General features: G+C 35.9%; 1 protein-coding gene across 8 annotated transcripts in view; it reads right to left on the bottom strand.

The window, feature by feature from the left end:
• METTL15 (methyltransferase 15, mitochondrial 12S rRNA N4-cytidine) overlaps nucleotides 1-18,932 on the bottom strand; it is a 217,316-nt gene that overhangs the window by 100,743 nt on the left and 97,641 nt on the right. For all 8 annotated transcript variants that reach the window (XM_019975441.2, XM_019975445.2, XM_070803980.1 and 5 more), the window contains one exon: nucleotides 11,424-11,560. In XM_019975441.2, coding sequence (XP_019831000.1) covers nucleotides 11,424-11,560 — 137 coding nt within the window. The remainder of the gene's footprint in view (nucleotides 1-11,423; nucleotides 11,561-18,932) is intronic.

Genomic DNA, 18,932 nt, shown 5'->3' with positions numbered 1-18,932 from the left:
CCAGGCAAATTGGGATTTCCAGGCAACAGGATCCTGGAAAGTGTAACTGTCATCTACACATTGGTTTGTGTTTTGTTTGAATCATAAAAACTTACTAGCTTACACATATTAATATATTCCAAGCAGACCTAGGTTCTAGGGGTATGAACATACATTAGACAAATGTATTTCTGTCTTCAATGAACATTTAGTACACAATGTGAACAAATATGTAGAACAGAGCCATATTAGGATAGGTAGTTTTAAAAATTTTTTGATCAAGATACATAGAAATATGATTCAACTGAAATCCCATATACAAAAATATAAAATATGCATATATGCATGTGTGTGCTAAGTTGCGTCAGTCATGTCCGACTCTGTGCAACCTTATGGACAGCAGGCTCCTCTCCGTGGGAGTTCCTAGGAAAGAATACTGGAGTGGGTTGCCATTTCCTATTCCAGGGGATCTTCCTGACCCAGGAATCAAACCCATGTATCTTGCATCTACCTGCACTGGTAGGCGGGTTCTTTATCACGAGCACCACTTGGGAAGCCCATACACACAAACACACATACATGGAAATGATACTTAACTTCCATTATGTAATATATTTTCTATTCTATTCCATTCCACTCCATAAAATGTTGACTAAGACCCCAAAAAATGATTTCATGTATTCTCTAAAAGAATACACTATACTATCTAAGTCTAATCCTCACAACATTCCCAGGAAATAGATACTATTATTATCCCTATTTTAAAGAGGAGAAAACTAAGAAACAGAGAGGTCAAGTAATTTATCCAGTTTTTCAGTGAGAAAATTAGAGCTGTGATTAAAAAAAAAAAAAAGAAGCAGTCTGGCTGTAGAACTTTATAATAAGAAAAACAGAGGTTAAATATTTAAGTTACCAAGACTTGAGGGAGAACTAAATGACCCTCACTGCTGATTACACACAAGGGGTGAGCGAAAGGAAATAGTTAAAGAAGACTACTGCCTGGGCCCACTCACTCAACAATTGAATGACTGTTTCCTGGCTGATGCCATTCTCCCAGAGTGACAAGAGGTGGAGCAGATTCTGGAGGAATTAAAACTACTGAAAGTCTTCAGTGAGAATGCAAATACTCGGCAGGAATTAGGAAAATGGCAGGACTGAATGTACTTATCCTTTTTCTTCTTCCTTATATTGGTCAAGTCACAGAAGTGGGAATACTTGAAGGGTCTTTTAAAATTTAGTGCCACAATATTAACATCAGTTTCACCTGTAAGCACGCAACATAATTTTACTTTGGAATGAATTATTTTTAGAATGCTATCAAAATGGGAATGGGATGCTAGGGATCATTAAAGCAAAGCAAAATTTTAATAGGAAGATAAGGAAAAAAAACTCTATAAGTCTCAATCACCATCAGCTTCCAGGTAGAGTGGCAATTCCTAGCCTTCTAAATGGTCTCAGTGTGAGCTCAGTTTCTCAGTCGTGTCCAACTCTTTGTGACCAGATGGACTGTAGCCCACCAGGCGCCTCTTTGTATGGAATTTTCCAGGCAAGTATACTGGACTGGGTTGCCATTTTCTACTCCAGAGGGTCTTCCCAACCCAGGGACAGAACCCACGTCTCCTGTGACCCCTGCACTGGCAGGTGGATTCTTTACCACTGTGCCAGTCTTACTGAATTCATTTCAGTTTTACCCTTCTCCAACCCAGTCTTCATTCAGCAGGCAGAATAATCTCTTAAAGCAAATATGATTATATCAGTTCTTTCTTTCACTGCTGCCCATTCATTGCTGTTAAAATTTAAAAGCTTTAATCAGGTCCTATGGTTTGGCACTAGCTTACTTCTCTAGCCACTTACTATCATCCACTCACACTGTTCACTTTACAGTCCCTTCAGTAATATAACAGTCTCTTTCCTGCTGAAGATCTTTAAATATTCTGTTCTCACTACTACAAATGCTCCCTCCTTCTTCACCACCCCCCACTCTTTACTTAGCTACCAGTCACTACTTCAGATTCTGACTTAAATGCACATACTCAGGTGGCCTTTCAAGATGTTCTAGACTAGATAAGAACATATCACTCTCAGAACATACTGTACTCATATTTCTCTTAAAACATACTATATTCATTCTAAGACATAAAAACAATTATCTTTAAATTACAAATAGTGGAATTATTTGTGTGCTATCTGTTTTGCTTCATTGTAATGGACAGAGGGGCCAGGCAGGCTACAGTCCATGGGGTCAGAAAAAGTTGGACATGACTTAACAACTAAACAACAACAAAACTCTGTGAAGGCATGGACTATATTTCCTAATCCTCTTGAAACCATTAGAACTGTCAGATTGCCTGAAAGTTACTTAGTACAATGTATGTTTTTCTCCAGGCTTCAGAACTGAACGTTTAGTAAACCAGACAGTCAAGTACTTTCATTTCCTAAAACACCTTGTAAAGATTGATATCCCTTACATAAAGGTTATATTTAAAAGTATCCAGTGGGGCAAAATGCAAGATTCTATTTTGGTAATGTTTATATTACCAAAAAGACTTAAGAGGTGACATACCATCATCAACAGTTCAAAAAGATCTAGTTAATTTTTCCAAGTTGTCTTTTTTTAATGCTTGTTTATATTTATAAAAATTCTTTCACTTTGACAATCATAGCATAACTAACTTCTTCTGGTTAGTAAGATTAATAATAACTGTGTCTCATATCTTATCCTTGCACTCTAAATTTTAGGTAGATAGGGTTATTTAAGAAGACAGTATATTTCTTTCACGTGATTTTTACATTGGTCCTGGAGACAAAATGCCTGGGATTGAGTTTGGACTCTGCTACTGAATGTGACTAAATTGCTGTTTTATGTATTTACAGGTATATATAAAATAGTGTGGTAGCAAGAACCCAAGCAGTGAGCCTGAAGCCAAAACCTGCCTTTGCCAGGATATCCTGTTCAAATTTAATGAAAAATAAGAAACATTGGCCAAGAAGGTAAATGGTAAAATTCAAGTGCTACAGAACAGACTACACAACTTGAACAGATGATATGCATAATTTAGAAGAGATCACATCCTGTAAGTAAATACACCTGTAACCTTCCAAGTTAATGATCATAGAACAAACCACAAAAAAATCCAGTTACTGATACTTATTTTTTCTGAAAACAAACAAAACACTGGAAGTTCAAATACTATTAATAACATAATGCTCCTCAAGGATGTGAGAATATAGGAAAAATATTAATATCTCTTATCAAAGGTAAGATTAGACAAACAACACTACAAGCAAGAAACTAACCAAAAAAGACTAGTATCTACACAACTTCCAAAGTGTTACACTAAATAAACTATTACCCATGTAAGAAAGCATTAGTAACACAGTCTCAGGGAAACAAATACACAGATGTTTCCCTTTTGCAAATTTATAGAAAAACTAAGATGTAATCAATTGGTAGAGAACTGAGCCTATATAAAGAACTCAAAATGGAATTTACAGCATTATAAAAAGATTAGTTGGATGCATTAAAATGAATAAAGTCAATTTACGTATAATTAATTTTAGATATTACTGCCAAACAATGCACATGCAATCTGATAATTATCATAATAGTAGATATTAATGTTTAAAAGCCAAAATACTATTTTAAAAGCCATGATCTAGGGAAAGAATAGGAAGCAAAAATTAGACTAGTAAGTTCTCACTTTACCTGGGGTGGTTAACCAATAAATGTTTCTTTTTGCATAGTTAACAATAAACAATGTTTAAGTACTTTAATCCTAAAAAATGTGCAGTCTCCTATCATGAAAGGACATCTTTTTTGGGTGTTAGTTCTAGAAGGTCTTGTATGTCTTCATAGAACTGTACAAGTTCAGCTTCTTCAGCATTACTGGTTGGGGCATAGACTTGGATTACTGTGATATTAAATGGTTTGCCTTGGAAATGAACAGAGATCATTCTGTCACTTTTGAGACTACATCCAAGTACTGCATTTCAGACTGTTTTGTTGACTATGATGGCTACTCCATTTCTTCTAAGGAATTCTTGCCCACAGTAGTAGCTATAATGGTCATCTGAGTTAAATTCACCATTGCAGTCGATTTTAGTTTGCTGATTCCTAAAATGTTGATGTTCACTCTTGCCATCTCCTGTTTGACCAATGCTGGTAAAGTAATGCTCAAAATTCTCCAAGCCAGGCTTCAACAGTACATGAACCGTGAATGTTCTGATGTTCAAACTGGATTTAGAAAAGGCAGAAGAACCAGAGATCAAATGGCCAACATCTGTTGGATCATCGAAAAAGCAAGACAGTTCCAGAAAAACATCTATTTCTGCTTTACCGACTATACCAAAGCCTTTGACCGTATGGATCACAACAAACTGTGGAAAATTCTGAAAGAGATAGGAATACCAGACCACCTGACCTGCCTCTTGAGAAATCTTATGCAAGTCAGGAAGCAACAGTTAGAACTGGACATGGAACAACAGACTGGTTCAAATAAGGAAAAGAGAACATCAATGCTGTATATTGTCACCCTGCTTATTTAACTTACATGCAGAGTACATCATGAGAAACGCTACGCTAGATGAAGCACAAGCTGGAATCAAGATTGCCAGGAGAAATATCAGTAACCTCAGATATGCAGATGACACCACCATTATGGCAAAATGTGAAGAAGAACTAAAGAGCCTCTTGAAAAAAAAAAAATAATAAAGAGCCTCTTGTTGAAAGTTAAAGAGGAGAGTTAAAAAGTTGGCTTAAAACTCAACAACAGAAAACTAAGATCACAGTATTTGGTCCCATCACTTCATGGCAAATAGATGGGCAAACAGTAGAAACAATAACAGACTATTTTCTTGGGCTCCAAAATCACTGCAGATGGTGACTATAGCCATGAAATTAAAAGACAATTATTCCTTGGAAGAAAAGTTATGACCAACCTAGACAGCATACTAAAAAGCAGAGACATTACTTTGCCAACAAAAGTCCATCTAGTCAAAGCTATGGTTTTTCCAGTAGTCACATGTGTATGTGAGAGTTCGGCTATAAAGAAAGCTGTGCGCTGAAGAACTGATGTTTTTAAACTGTGGTTTTGGAGAAGACTCTTGAGAGTCCCTTGGACTGTAAGGAGATCCAACTAGTCCATCCTAAAGGAAATCAGTCCTGAATATTCATTGGCAGGACTGATGCTGAAGTTGAAACTTCAATATTTTGGCCACCTGATGTGAAGAACTGTCTCATTTGAAAAGACCCTGATGCTGGGAAAGATTGAAGGCAGGAGGAGAAGGGGACGACAGAGGAGGAGATGGCTGGATGGCATCACTGACTCAATGGACATGAGTTTGAGTAAACTCCAGGAGTTGGCGATGGACAGGGAGGCCTGGTGTGCTGGTGTCCATGGGGTCGCAGAGTCAGACACAAATGAGTGACTGAACTGAACTGAACTGAATCTTAAAAAATATTGACATCAGTCAGTAGTAAATTGAAAAAAAAATTTAATTGCTGTCAAAATAGCTAGAGAAAAGGCAAAGACAAATATATATACATTGACAATGGACAAGAGAAAATGTAAATGCTGAAGAAAATTTCAATAAAACACAAAAATAGAAAGTGTAAGACAAGATGACATAGAAAGAGTAAGCTTCTCCTGATTTAATTACCCTTTACAGAAAATATGCTCAGATTTGTTTACACAAAGTACATCTGGTATTTGTTGTTTAATGGAAATACACCTAAAATAAAATAGTACAGAAAGACTTAGAATAGCAGTAATATGGATCAAGATAAGACTATATTAGAATTCTAGTAAACTAAGTTGCTGCTTATTTTGGTGGTCATGGACTATGAATTATTTTAATTTACTTCTCAGCACTTTTCTGTACTTTGTCATTTTAATTAAGAAAAAATATTAGTCAGAAACACAAATACTGTGATCTGTGGAAAAATATATCATGCTTCTGGATTGGGATGCAGAGTAAAGATGTCAATACTTTATTATGTATTTACTACAATTCATCAAAATGGTTTTTAAACGTGGCCAAGATATTCAAAGCTTTAAAGGTATAAAAAGCAAAAAAAAAAAAAAACCAAAAGTTCACAAAAGAAATAATACATATAATGAAACACTAGCAATTAAAAAGGTGGAATGAAATATACAAAATCATTACTACTTAGGTGGTAGTTTAACAAGTGAGTTTAATTTTTTTCTGTGTACTTTTCTATATACATTTACCCCAATAAGAATATCTACTTTTACAAACTATTGAATGCAACAGCTTGTTGTATTTTTATAATTTAGTTTTTGTTGTTGTTGTTGTTTGTTAGTCACTAATTTATGTCTGACTCTTGGTGACTCCTAGACTGTAGTCTGCCAGGCTCCTCTGTCTAGTGGATTTTCCACAGAAGAATATTGGAGTGGGTTGCTATTTCCTCCTGAAGGATCTTCTAGAGCCAGGGATTGAACCTGCATCTCCTGCATTGGCAGGTGGATTCTCTACCACTGAGCAAGCCGGGAAGCACCATAACTCCTTTCAGTTCAGTTCAGTCCAGTCGCTCAGTCGTGTCCAACTCTTTGCAACCCCAAGAATCGCAGCACGTCAGGCCTCCCTGTCCATCACCAACTCCCAGAGTTCACTCAGACTCACGTCCATCAAGTCAGTGATGCCATCCAGCCATCTCATCCTCTCTCGTCCCCTTCTCCTCCTGCCCCCAATCCCTCCCAGCATCAGAGTCTTTTCCAATGAGTCAACTCTTCGCATGAGGTGGCCAAAGCACTGGAGTTTCAGCTTTAGCATCACTCCTTCCAAAGAAATCCCAGGGCTGATCTCCTTCAGAATGGACTGGCTGGATCTCCTTGCAGTCCAACGGACTCTCAAGAGTCTTCTCCAACACCACAGTTCAAAAGCATCAATTCTTCGGCACTCAGCTTTCTTCACAGTCCAACTCTCACATCCATACATGACCACAGGAAAAACCATAGCCTTGACTAGACGGACCTTACCTACAGTCAAATGATGCAATCAATTATAATTTTTATTTTCTTTATACATGTCTATATTCTCTAAACTCAATATGCAGAGCACATATTAACTCTAAATTCAGAAAAAAAAAAATGTTTAAAAACAACTGTCTTCCAACATCCATCTTCCACTGTGGTAAAAGTCAGCTAACACCCCAATGCTCCAATTTTAATGTGTTTCCTCTTGTACAGTCCTCAGAGGCAAGGGAAAAGTTTCAGTTTTCAAACAACAGGTGATCCGACATGTCATCTTTTCTGAAAGTGCTAAAATGAGTTAGCCTAAAATTCAGCTTTCCTGTGAATTGCTTAGTTTTTTTTTGTTTGTTTGTTTTTGTGTGTGTGTGAAAATGTGAGTTTCTATTTTTGACTTAGTTTTAACAGAGTGAAGAACTTGGGATTTTTAAGAAGCATAGGCTACTCTTTGACAACAGCAAAATAAATAAATAAAAGAGAGAAAGAAATTAATTCCTCAAAAGATATGCACATTGAAATGACAGAATGTTTCCGTTTTGCATACTTTACTATATGTTGTAATTATAGATGTATTTTTAAGAATATGATCAATTTATCTCATCTGTCCATCCTTCCAACCAACCATCCACCCATTCATCCATTATCCCCAGAAGTAATCCCTAGCCCAAATGTGTGTTTATCTTCATTATGTACATTTTATACTATAACTATAATTGGAGATATATATTTATAAATAATATATAGTATCACTTAGCTTTTTCTACTTTACATAGTTATGCAGGGATGGTGATCATTTATCTGTTCTTGTTTTTCTTAACTATTACTTTCCTTTTCTCTGTACCTCTCTCTACTATTAATTTCTTCTTTCTCAAGTTCTCTATGATTAGACATACAAAAATGCATACACAAAGTCTGTAATAAGCCTATGGATATGTTTCTTTAGATACTGCTTCTTTTATTTAGATGTAATAGATTCTAAGCAGCTTATTTATTTTTTAATATTAAAAGATACCCATGAAAAATAAGAATCCTTTCCCCCATATCCTCATTTTTAAAACTACTGTCTTCCAGTTTACTACGTATAAAGTTTTATACCAGTATTATTTTAATTTCATTTCCCTTTTCACGGCTACTTTTGTGGAGCATCTTTTCACACACTGATGTTTAGTGATTGACCCTTCTATTATTAGTCTACTTTTGAAATTGGAATTTGTTGTCTTATCGATTTTGAGAGAACTCTATTTGATAAATATTAATAGGGTTCAGGAAAAGTTATCTTAGACTATGGCACCTTGGCATACTGAATATCTTTACACTGAAAGAATTTGTGAAATGGCACGTGCAGGTCATAAGGGCCTCAAGTCAGAGAGACCCTGTGTTGTGCTGTGCTTAGTCGCTCAATTGTGTCCAACTCTTTGTGACCCCATAAACTGTAGCCCGCCAGGCTCCTCTGTCCATGGCAATTCTCCAGGCAAGAATACTGGAGTAGGTTGCCATGCCCTCCTCCAGGGGATCTTCCCTACCCAAGGGTCAAACGTAGGTCTTCTGCACTGCAGGCAGATTCTTTACCAGCTGAGCTACCAGGGAAGCCTGAGAGATGCCCTGCTTACATCTAAAAGTGTTTGACATTTTAATCACAACAGCTATTTGATTCTTGTGATATTTATCAACCTGTCATTGACTGTATGACATGAAGCCATACTTGTATTCTTGAATTTAATCCTATTAGGCCATGGCTATGCAGAGTAACGGAGAAGGCAATGGCACCCCACCCCAGTACTCTTGCCTGGAAAATCCCATGGGCAGAGGAGCCTGGTAGGCTGCAGTCTATGGGGTCGTGAAGAGTCAGACACGACTAAGCGACTTCACTTTCACTTTTCACTTTCATGCATTGGAGAAGGAAATGGCAACCCACTCCAGTGTTCTTGCCTGGAGAATCCCAGGGATGGGGGAGCCTGGTGGGCTGCTGTCTATGGGGTTGCACAGAGTCGGACATGACTGAAGAGACTTAGCAGCAGCAGCAGCAGCAGCAGCAGCATGCAGACTATATCATGAGAAACACTGAGCTGGAAGAAGCACAAGCTGGAATCAAGATTGCCGGGATACATATCAATAACCTCAGATAGGCAGATGACACCACCCTTAAGGCAGAAAGTGAAGCGGAACTAAAGAGCCTCTTGATGAAAGTGAAAGAGGAGAGTGAAAAAGTTGGCTTAAAGCTCAAACATTTAAAAAACTAAAATCATGGCATCTGGTCCCATCACTTCATGGCAAATAGATGGGGAAACAATGACAGACTTTATTTTCTTGGGCTCCAAAATCACTGCAGATGGTGACTACAGCCATGAACTTAAAAGACACTTGCTCCTTGAAAGAAAAGCTATGACCAACCTAGACAGCATATTAAAAAGCAGAGACATTACTTTGCCAACAAAACTCCGTCTAGTCCAAGCTATGGTTTTTCCAGTAGTCATGTATGGATGTGAGAGCTGAACCATAAAGTTGAGCACCGAAGAATTGATGCTTTTGAACTGTGGTGTTGGAAAAGACTTGACAGTCCCTTGGACTGCAGGGAGATGAACCCTGAATATTCACTGGAAGAACTGATGCGGAAGCTCCAATACTTTGGTCACCTGTTGCAAAGAACTGACATTGGAAAAGACCCTGATGCTGGGAAAGACTGAAGGCAGGAGGAGAAGGGGACAACAGAGGACGAGATGGTTGGATGGCATCACCGACTCAATGGACATGAGCTTGAGCAAGTTCTGGGAGTTGGTGATGGACAGGAAAACCTGGCATGCTGCAGTCCATGGGGTCGCAAAGAGTTGGACACCATTGAGTGACTGAAGTGAACTGAGCTGAATTATCTCTTTCTGCTTTATTTTGATTTATCTTTTTGTTGTTTAATTTTTTAAAGGGAATTACTTTGTGGATGAACCAAAAAAAAAAAACCTCAATAAAATTTGAGATAAGGTACTATAATTTAATAAAATGAGATTATTGGGTGATGGGCAAAATATACATCCCATCTCTGTAACTATTAAGTCATATGTGCCTTTTAGCAAGCTAATAGGCATAGCTAATAGTTTCCACATTTGTAAACTGCAAAAAGAATACAGTCTTGAGATTCCATTTAAGAAATTAGAGGGTCTGGAAGAATAAGAGACCTTGGGAATCACCACTGTTAGAAACAATAATATCTAAGAGAACCAGGCTGTCTATGCTAGTGATATATAATGGAGACCTATATTCATTCTATAAATATTCAGATCATAATCAAGTAAACTCCTAAAAAGTTTCACAAATATGAATGCTCCAGTACAAGACTTCAAGATGGTGCATTTTAAGTTACTTTGCTTAAAATGAAAGAATGATTAAAAAAAAATACTGTGCCATAAAAACTCACCATCATATTTCTGTTAGAAATAAGGAACCTGGGGTCAAATAGGTTTCTAGGGACTTCACAAACACTGTGATCTTGCAAACAAAAATCTAGGTATATTTATTTACCTATATTTATATTGGGAGATGTGATCACCTAGATTTGCAAAGAGTCTGGGACCTGAGAGAGGTTGAAAAGACTCTTCTAGATTTGCAATCCAACTTTCTAACTTTAGCCTGTGATTAAACCTTTCCATGGTCTTACTTTCGCTACTTCACCAGAGACCTTTTCATTGTTGGACAGCTACAACTTGTAAAAACTCTATGTCCAGTCACAATTTACCTCTAAAATTTTCATCTATTTTTTTTTTTTTTTTTCAGTCTCTGGAGCTTAGCAGAAGAGAACAACTCCCCATTACAGAAAAGAGCCCTTTACATATTTGGAGATGGCCATCTAAATTCCAGGATATTTGTCTTTTACAGCCTGATGGCAACATGGCAAAAGGACATAACTCATTGATTCAAATGTTTTTCTCTAAAGGAAAATGCTTTTATGACTTATAAAGACAATAACCTTAAATTTTTTTTCAAGTTCTACCATAAATGCTCACTATTTTTGACAGAGGGATAGAAAGGTCTAAATTTATTTGTGAACTGCCAAAAGATTTCAAAGAAAATTGCATTACATTGATGTATGTAACCTCATGAATTCTACAGAATTTTTACATACTTATTTACTCCACTAAATTCTTAGAAACTATAAATAAAATATTTTTTAAATGTTTTTAAAGTATGGGTTATCTGGTAAAATACTATTGAAGGATGGATTTCAACACATCTTCAAATATCTGCCAAAAATAATTTTTTGCATTTATACTTATTTACAAAGGATAAATGCAGTAATATTTTTAAGTGGTGCTAAAAATATCACTTACATCAATTATTTTTGTATAAAAAGGGAGGAAATATTTCATTAAGTATAACATCATACAAGGGAAAACAAATTCCAAACAGTAAACCAAGAAACTGATACTGAGCAACAAAATTAAATGTCTATACAGGAGTATTACTTACGGGTACAATTCTGAAAGCTGTTCAGCTATTGCATATGCTGTTGGGTCTCTGTCTAATGCATACAGAGTAATATCTGGCTCCTTCTGTAGAATGGCTCTTGTGTGTCCTCCTGAACCAAATGTCATATCTAGGAAAACCTAGCCAACACAGAAAGAGAAAATTACCACTTAGTAAGAACAAAATTTATTCTTGCCAGCTTACTTTATTTCTAAACACACACAATGCTTTTAAGATTTGATAGCAAATAGAAAAATAATTATACTATTATTAATATATTTATTTTTGCCTAGAGTTCAATTTATTTTACATAAAGTTTGGATCAATTATGACTGATCAGTGCAAAAGAATTTGTCAGAGTATCAACAAAATAATAATTTTTGTCATAGGCTGGCCAGTTCATGACAAATTTACATTTCCTCCCATGAGGTCATACTGGCCATTGTGTTGTGCTGCTAGTTTTTCAATGCTTTCAAGCTCCTGGCTAAAAATATTTCCAACAATTTCTCATCATTTGCAAACAGTTTACAATTGGCGTGACTCACTTTATCACAGTTTCTCTAAACACTTCATATTAAGCATAAAGATATTCAAGGAGAGAGAGAGATTATACCTAACAGTAGTCATAGGACAAATATTTAATTAACAAATTAGACCAGGAAAAAGCCCAGGGCTTAAGTCAAAACATCTGTGATAAATTCTATCTTTGCCACTAAGGAGCTATATTGCCCTGGAAATGTCACTTAAAATTCCACTGTGTCTAGACTTTTCCAGAGTTTAGAAAGAAAAAGAAGGTTTAGAAGAAGATATCCCAATATCTACCTAATTGGTAAGGTGACACATAACTTCTCATTTAAAGTGAAAGTCGCTCAGTCGTGTCTAACTCTTTGCGAATCCATGGACTGTATCCTGTCAGGCTTCTCTGTCCATAGAATTCTTCAGGCAAGAATACTGGAATGGGTAGTCATTCCCTGATCTAGGGTTTGAATTCAGATCTCCTGCATTGCAGGCAGATTCCTTACTGTTTGAGCCACCAGGGGAGCCCCAAACTTCTAGGAAGTGGCCAAAACAATTTTGAAGTAAAAGATTTACCAGGACAACAGGATACAATATACAGGGGTACATACTTTTAAATGCTTGAATCATTCAAGATCCAGTTAATGAAGTTAACTGGATCTCAATCTATTTCTTAGCTATTTTATTTAGCCGCACTAAAAAAAAGCCAGCTGAGAGTTCAAGAAACTAGAAATTAGACCAGGACCACAATGGAAAAGAATATTAAAAAAAGATTATAAATATTTATATATTTATATATAGATAGATATGTGTGCGTTTGTGTGTGTGTGTAAAACTGAGTCACTTTGCTGTATAACAGAGATTAGCATAACATTGTAAATCAACTATACTTCAATTAAAAAACAAAAAGGCCAAGTGGGAAGAAATCAGGCCTGGAGCATAAGAAATATATATGTGAACAAGGTTGTTGAATTGTAGTTAATTTGGAAGTCAAGATACTCTCAACACATCCTCTGAAAGTTATGTTCTTTAGTTTAATGCACTCTCAATAAATTTCACTGATATGATGAAAATAAAAACAATTATTCCAATAATACTGAATATTATAACAACATACACTAGAAGTCAGACTGTTAAAAATGTTTAAACATAAAACTTTTTTAAAAGTTCATGTGTACATTGCACAAAGGAAATTCCTATAATGGATCTGGACATTTCTCTGTCCTGAATATTATAACTTTTTCCAGGGAGAGTGGCCAGAGACCAGGCACAATTATGCTTTGATTTTTTTTTTTTTTGCTACAAGCTACCATGCTGAGTCCTGTGTTCCAATCATGTCCTCAGAAAAGTTAGCCTACTATTCAAAGAATAATATGGAGGAAGTCTTCTGACGAAAATTGAGAAGAGGAGGTATTTAAAGCATTACATCAGATGTAAATGTGATGAAAAGGTACAGGCACTGCTTTTTAACATAAATTTTTTAGCATAACTTAACCTTGCACTGCTATAACTATCAGCACGAAAGGTATGGCTACATATATTTTTCACCTTTTTAAACAGTAACTTTAAAACAATACTTGAAGTCTTATTGTTTTTATGGCTGTTAGCTTAAATCTCACGATTGAGTAATTTCCTCTCCCAGGCTGTATACTTATTTTATACATCTATGAAAAAGTAAAAATCTCCCACCATAGTTCACCTCAGTTTTAAAATTGCTAGCGGTTTAGCATGATTTAAACAGAGAACTTTTCTAGGCTTGGAAAAGTTATATACATGAACCAAGTAGCTGAATTGTGGTCATGCTTTCTTGTTAATCCCTAATATCAAATCCTATATAACCCTAGGTTTAAACTAAGAGTATATCAGATAAAGTAATTTGAACATGATTGCCTTCTCTCAAGCCAGGAAAGCCCCAATCAATATTTAAAAAGAAAAATTCTCATTATAAAAAATATTCTGGAAAATGTGAATGAGATGATTATAATTTACATGATTATTTTTTAATCTATCATGATTATGCCCTTGGTGATATACTGACAATCAAGGAAATTTTCATAGTAAAAACATAATTTACTATTACCAGTCAAGTGTAACACAAAGGATGAAATAGGAGACAAATGGGATTTATGAAATGAGAACTGAACCCTACCATATGTCTTGGGTTAATAGGTGAGTGGAGCCATCAAATTTCATTTTAAAAATTCTAATACACAATGCCCATCAAAAATTATAAGTGACATCTAGGCCTTGTGAGTTACCCAGCACTACAACTGAAAAAGGAGCAATTAGTTTTTCCACATGCGATTACATTTTTTAATTTGTACAATTTGATAATAAAATAAGGAAACTGGACAATTTTTCTTTGCTTAACAAATGTACAAGAACAAAAAATCTGAATGCTTCCAAATAATATTTTTACAAATCTCAACTGTACACATATGCAAATGTTTATGCTACAAACATATGGAATTCTTTCTTTGAATTACCTGATATAATTTATCTAAAAAACCAAACCCATATTTGATACCAAGAATTTTTTCCTGGTAATTTCATTTAATACCAGCATAACCCTGACCAAATCATTTTAACTGCCTAAGTTTCAAATTCTTCATCTAAGAAGTGGGAATAAAACATATCCTTATTTATCTTGAAATTTAAGATTATCTTATTTCTTCCTTACAACCCTGAAGTAGGTGTTAGTAAGTTTTCTACACACAGAAACTAAAATTACACTAAGCTAATAAGTGGATAATGCAACAGCTGAATACAGGTGTATCTGGCTCCTAAACACTCTGACTATGCATTAAATCAATAAAGTCTATCTATCTGCACACTGTTTTACGGCTTTCCAAGCATTAATGTTTTCCTACTTGGTCTAGCAAAAGTCGGTAAAGGAGTATGGAAAAGTGGCATTATCCACATTTTTGCAAACAGAAAACTCAGGTTCAGAGAAAAAATATCATTTGACTAAGATCATATTACTAGTAAGTGAGGGAAAGAGAATCCTAAACAAGGGCTCCCCATCTCTGATTTCTGTGCTCTTTCTGAAAGAAATAAAGAAAGAGAAAAAAGGGAAAGAACAAAACAAAAATAAGAAAAAAAAAAAAAAAGTAAATGATCCGAGATGGCTTTATAAAAAAATACAAGAAAAATTTATTGTTTTATAGATGACTCATTCCCACTGGAACTTAGGCTCTTGAAAATCCATCTTTATGCATCTCTCTCTCTTTCCCACTTCCTTCCTCCCGCCCTCCCTCCCTCCTTCTCTCTCTCTCCCACCATCTCTGTTCCTCTTCTCCTGTTTCAAAGACACCTAGGTATCTAAAGCTTTAGAATGCAGGTTCTTTTTTTTTTTTTTAACCCTTTTTTTTAAATTTAATTTTTTATTTTATTTTTTAACTTTACAATACTGTATTGCTTTTGCCTTATATCAACATGAATCTCTTCCAGGATTTTTGCACAAAAGAAAGAAAAAACTTTCTACAACCACTTTTATATCTTTTAGTTACAAAAAAACAACAAAGTTCAGAAAGAGAGAAAGCTAGTTACACTGGGTAGGTGGTATATTTAAGAAAAAGAAAGAAATTTCTTTGAAATTGAATAGAAGAGATATGGAAAAGATGAACAAATTCCAGAGAGGTGCAGGACCAGTGAAGTGCCTGACAGGTGCTAAGACCTCAGAGCTGCCAGATAGATGACAGAATGAAGGGGACGGATCCTTAGTTATGGGGTTCCCCATGCTACCAGAGTTCCATGCCTCTCTATGGCACAGAAGCAGCAAAACCAACCATTGGTCCTAGTGGGTCTACACAGGTTAAAACGAAAGGCATCTTAGGGGAAATTAAATGTGGTATGAGGTGACTAAGATGATGCAGGGCTTTGGCATAGCTCTGGATGGTGTGTGGGGTCTGGGGGATAAATCAAATTGATAGCTTTACAGAACAGGGAGACTAAGGATCAGAAGTGAAGGTTATTTAAAGAAAATAAAAAACTAGCATTTGCAGAATAGGATGCATAACTACAATTCTTCAATCTGCCTCCAATTTAATATGGTAGTATCAGTGCACAGTAGTAGGTGTGTAGTATATATTTAATGATGTGATATGAAAAAAAGAGCTAAGTCTCCCAATGCAACTATGAAGACAGCAATACTCATCTGTATATATGAATTCAGAAATACTCTTCAAGATTTAAGACTCATTATGATAGGATTACATAAAAGAGTCACAAGATGCCCAACTTTTAAGCCATTTAAAATCTATGTATTCTAATATTAGCAATAGACTCATCGATAACAGAATTTCTTCAGAACATTAATAATGATAAATAACTATGAAACTCTGTAACATGCTTTTATTTACTGATCAGTCTCCTTTGAAATATGAAAATGACACTTCTTAGTTTGGGTTAGCTCTTTCAATCAAATACAACTCAATTACATTTTATCCCCATGGTCTTCTAAATATCATAAAGATTAGATTTTACTTTTCACCATGATGAGTCACACTTGAATAGCTGTGGATCTGATATGGACACGGAACAAACACTGAACTTCAGAGCTCAGAGGGTCACTCTGTTGTTCAGCCGCTCAGTCATGTTTGACTCTGCGACTCTGTGGACTGCAGCATGCTAGGCTTCCCTGTTCTTCACCATCACCCAGAGCTTGCTCGAACTCATGTCCATAGTCAGTGATGCCATCCAACCATCTCGTCCTCTGTAGTCCCCTTCTCCTCCTGCCTTCAATCTTTCCCAGGATGAGGGTCTTTTCTAACGAGTTGACCAAAGTGTTGGATCTTCAGCTTCAGCATCAGTCCTTCCAATGAATATTCAGGACTGATTAAGCAAGATGTAACATACTATTTATTCTACCCCCTCATTTTATTTATGAAGAGACCAAGGCCCAAAGAAGGTAGCTGGTAGCTAGTTGAGGGCAAAGTTAATACAAAAAGCAGATCCTGTGCTCTTTCCACTTCATCTCATAATACTCCCCCATTGAAATTATATAATCACATTGTAATAAAAGCAATTCCTCATTGAAAAGCATTTTCCTAATACAAAGATATATGCAAGTGGGAACTCTGCACAATGGGCCTCCAACACAGTTAAAAACAATTACTGTTCTACCATTTTAATTTTCTTAAGACTTTATGATGATAAGTATGTTGAACTAAATTCCAAAGACAATTAAGTTTTATATGTGGCCTGAAAAAAAAGGTCTGGCCATTATGCACAAGAGCAACTAGTGAAGATTTACTTCTTGAGATGTTGCAGTTTTCAAATGGATCTTGAAACTGAAAACAAAAAATTAAAACACCTAAAATCATAGACTCACAGGTGATTAAAGCTAGAAGGACCTATAAAGATAATCCAAATTTATCATCATTATATACCACTCTGTCTTTATAGATTATATCTATATCCCTTTTATATAATATGTCTCAAATGTGATATCCTTTAAGACAGCTAAGGATGGTCTCTGAAGGGGTGAGACTGGCAGAAATCACGGGATTTGCCCCAGATCACCCTCCACAGACTAGATACTTAAATGACTTTTTTTCCAATATAAGACTTCTAGTCCTTGACATTTTCACACTGGAACAACACTGTTAAAATTGGACAGGAAAACATTTTTAGCCACGAACAGTACGAGGGCAGATCTTCCAATTTCATTTTTCTAATGTTGATTAGTCATTTCCAATCTGTGCAAGATTTTTAATAGTAAGTTCTCATCTGAATTTGGAAACAATATGGCCTGATTTCACTTTAAAATTTCTTCCTATGAATATTTTCTTTTCTGGCAATTATTCATTTTGAATTTTTCGAATTAAAATGTTTTTGAAAGAATGTTAATTAAATTTCACCTATTTGTAACTAGTTTCATTTTGAAATACTGAAAGGTCTCAGGAATATACTTAACTTTCTAGAGTTTTTTCAGGAAGTTATTAAATTAAAACGCATGGCATTAATTGATAATCTGTGTATTTATGGAAGATCCAATATAGATAAGGCCATAGAAGGTAATATAAAGATAAGTTAGGAGACTTCCAATTTGGTGAGAGACTTTAGACATGCTTGCTGCTGCTGCTGCTGCTAAGTCGCTTCAGTCATGTCCGATTCTGTGAGACCCCATAGACGGCAGCCCACCGGGCTTCCCCATCCCTGGGATTCTCCAGGCAAGAACACTGGAGTGGGTTGCCATTTCCTTCTCCAGTGCATGAAAGTGAAAAGTGAAAGTGAAGTCGCTCAGTCGTGTCCGACTCTAGCGACCCCATGGACTGTAGCCTACCAGGCTCCTCCGTCCATGGGATTTTCCAGGCAAAAGTACTGGGGTGGGGTGCCATTGCCTTCTCCGTAGACATGCTTACAAATAACAATTAGTAAAAAGAAATCAACAATATAAGAAAGATATATATAATATTTTACAAGGAGTAAAAATAAATATTAATTTTAATTAGAAATTAGATGAATGAAAGTGTAGTAGGTTACAGTTCAGCTGGGCCTTGAAGGCTGGGCAGAGTCAGAGCTTACCTTTCTTCTCATGTTCCATAGTCTCCAAAACTAATCAGTTATCAAGTCCAGTTGATTTTATCATACAAATATATCTTAAATCTTTCTATTTCCATCATCAATTCAAAGCACCCAAACTTCTTTGCTTTATTAATGCAATAACCTCAAAAGTCATATCCATACCTCTAATTTCACTTGATTCTTCTCACTACACTGTTAACAGGATATCCTTTCTAAAATAAAATAGCAGTATGTGGCATTCCTACTTAAACCCTCTCACAGGCTCTCCAAAAGTCCATGATAGAATCCAAACTTCTGGGCAAAATGGACAATGTTCTTCATATTCTGGGCCCTTCATTTCTTTCCAACATTATCTTTCACTACACCCAGACATGAATTTCACAATGTTTTCTACAGCCATACAGAAGTATGTGCAATAATCAAATATGCCAAGCTGTCTCATGCCTTCTCTCCCATTTGTCTTGTTCC

The sequence above is a fragment of the Bos indicus genome, chromosome 15, assembly GCF_029378745.1.
Source record: "Bos indicus isolate NIAB-ARS_2022 breed Sahiwal x Tharparkar chromosome 15, NIAB-ARS_B.indTharparkar_mat_pri_1.0, whole genome shotgun sequence".
NCBI classification, from domain to species: domain Eukaryota; kingdom Metazoa; phylum Chordata; class Mammalia; order Artiodactyla; family Bovidae; genus Bos; species Bos indicus.
Note: the sequence above shows the minus strand (reverse complement) of the source record. Positions and strands in the feature narration are given on the sequence as shown.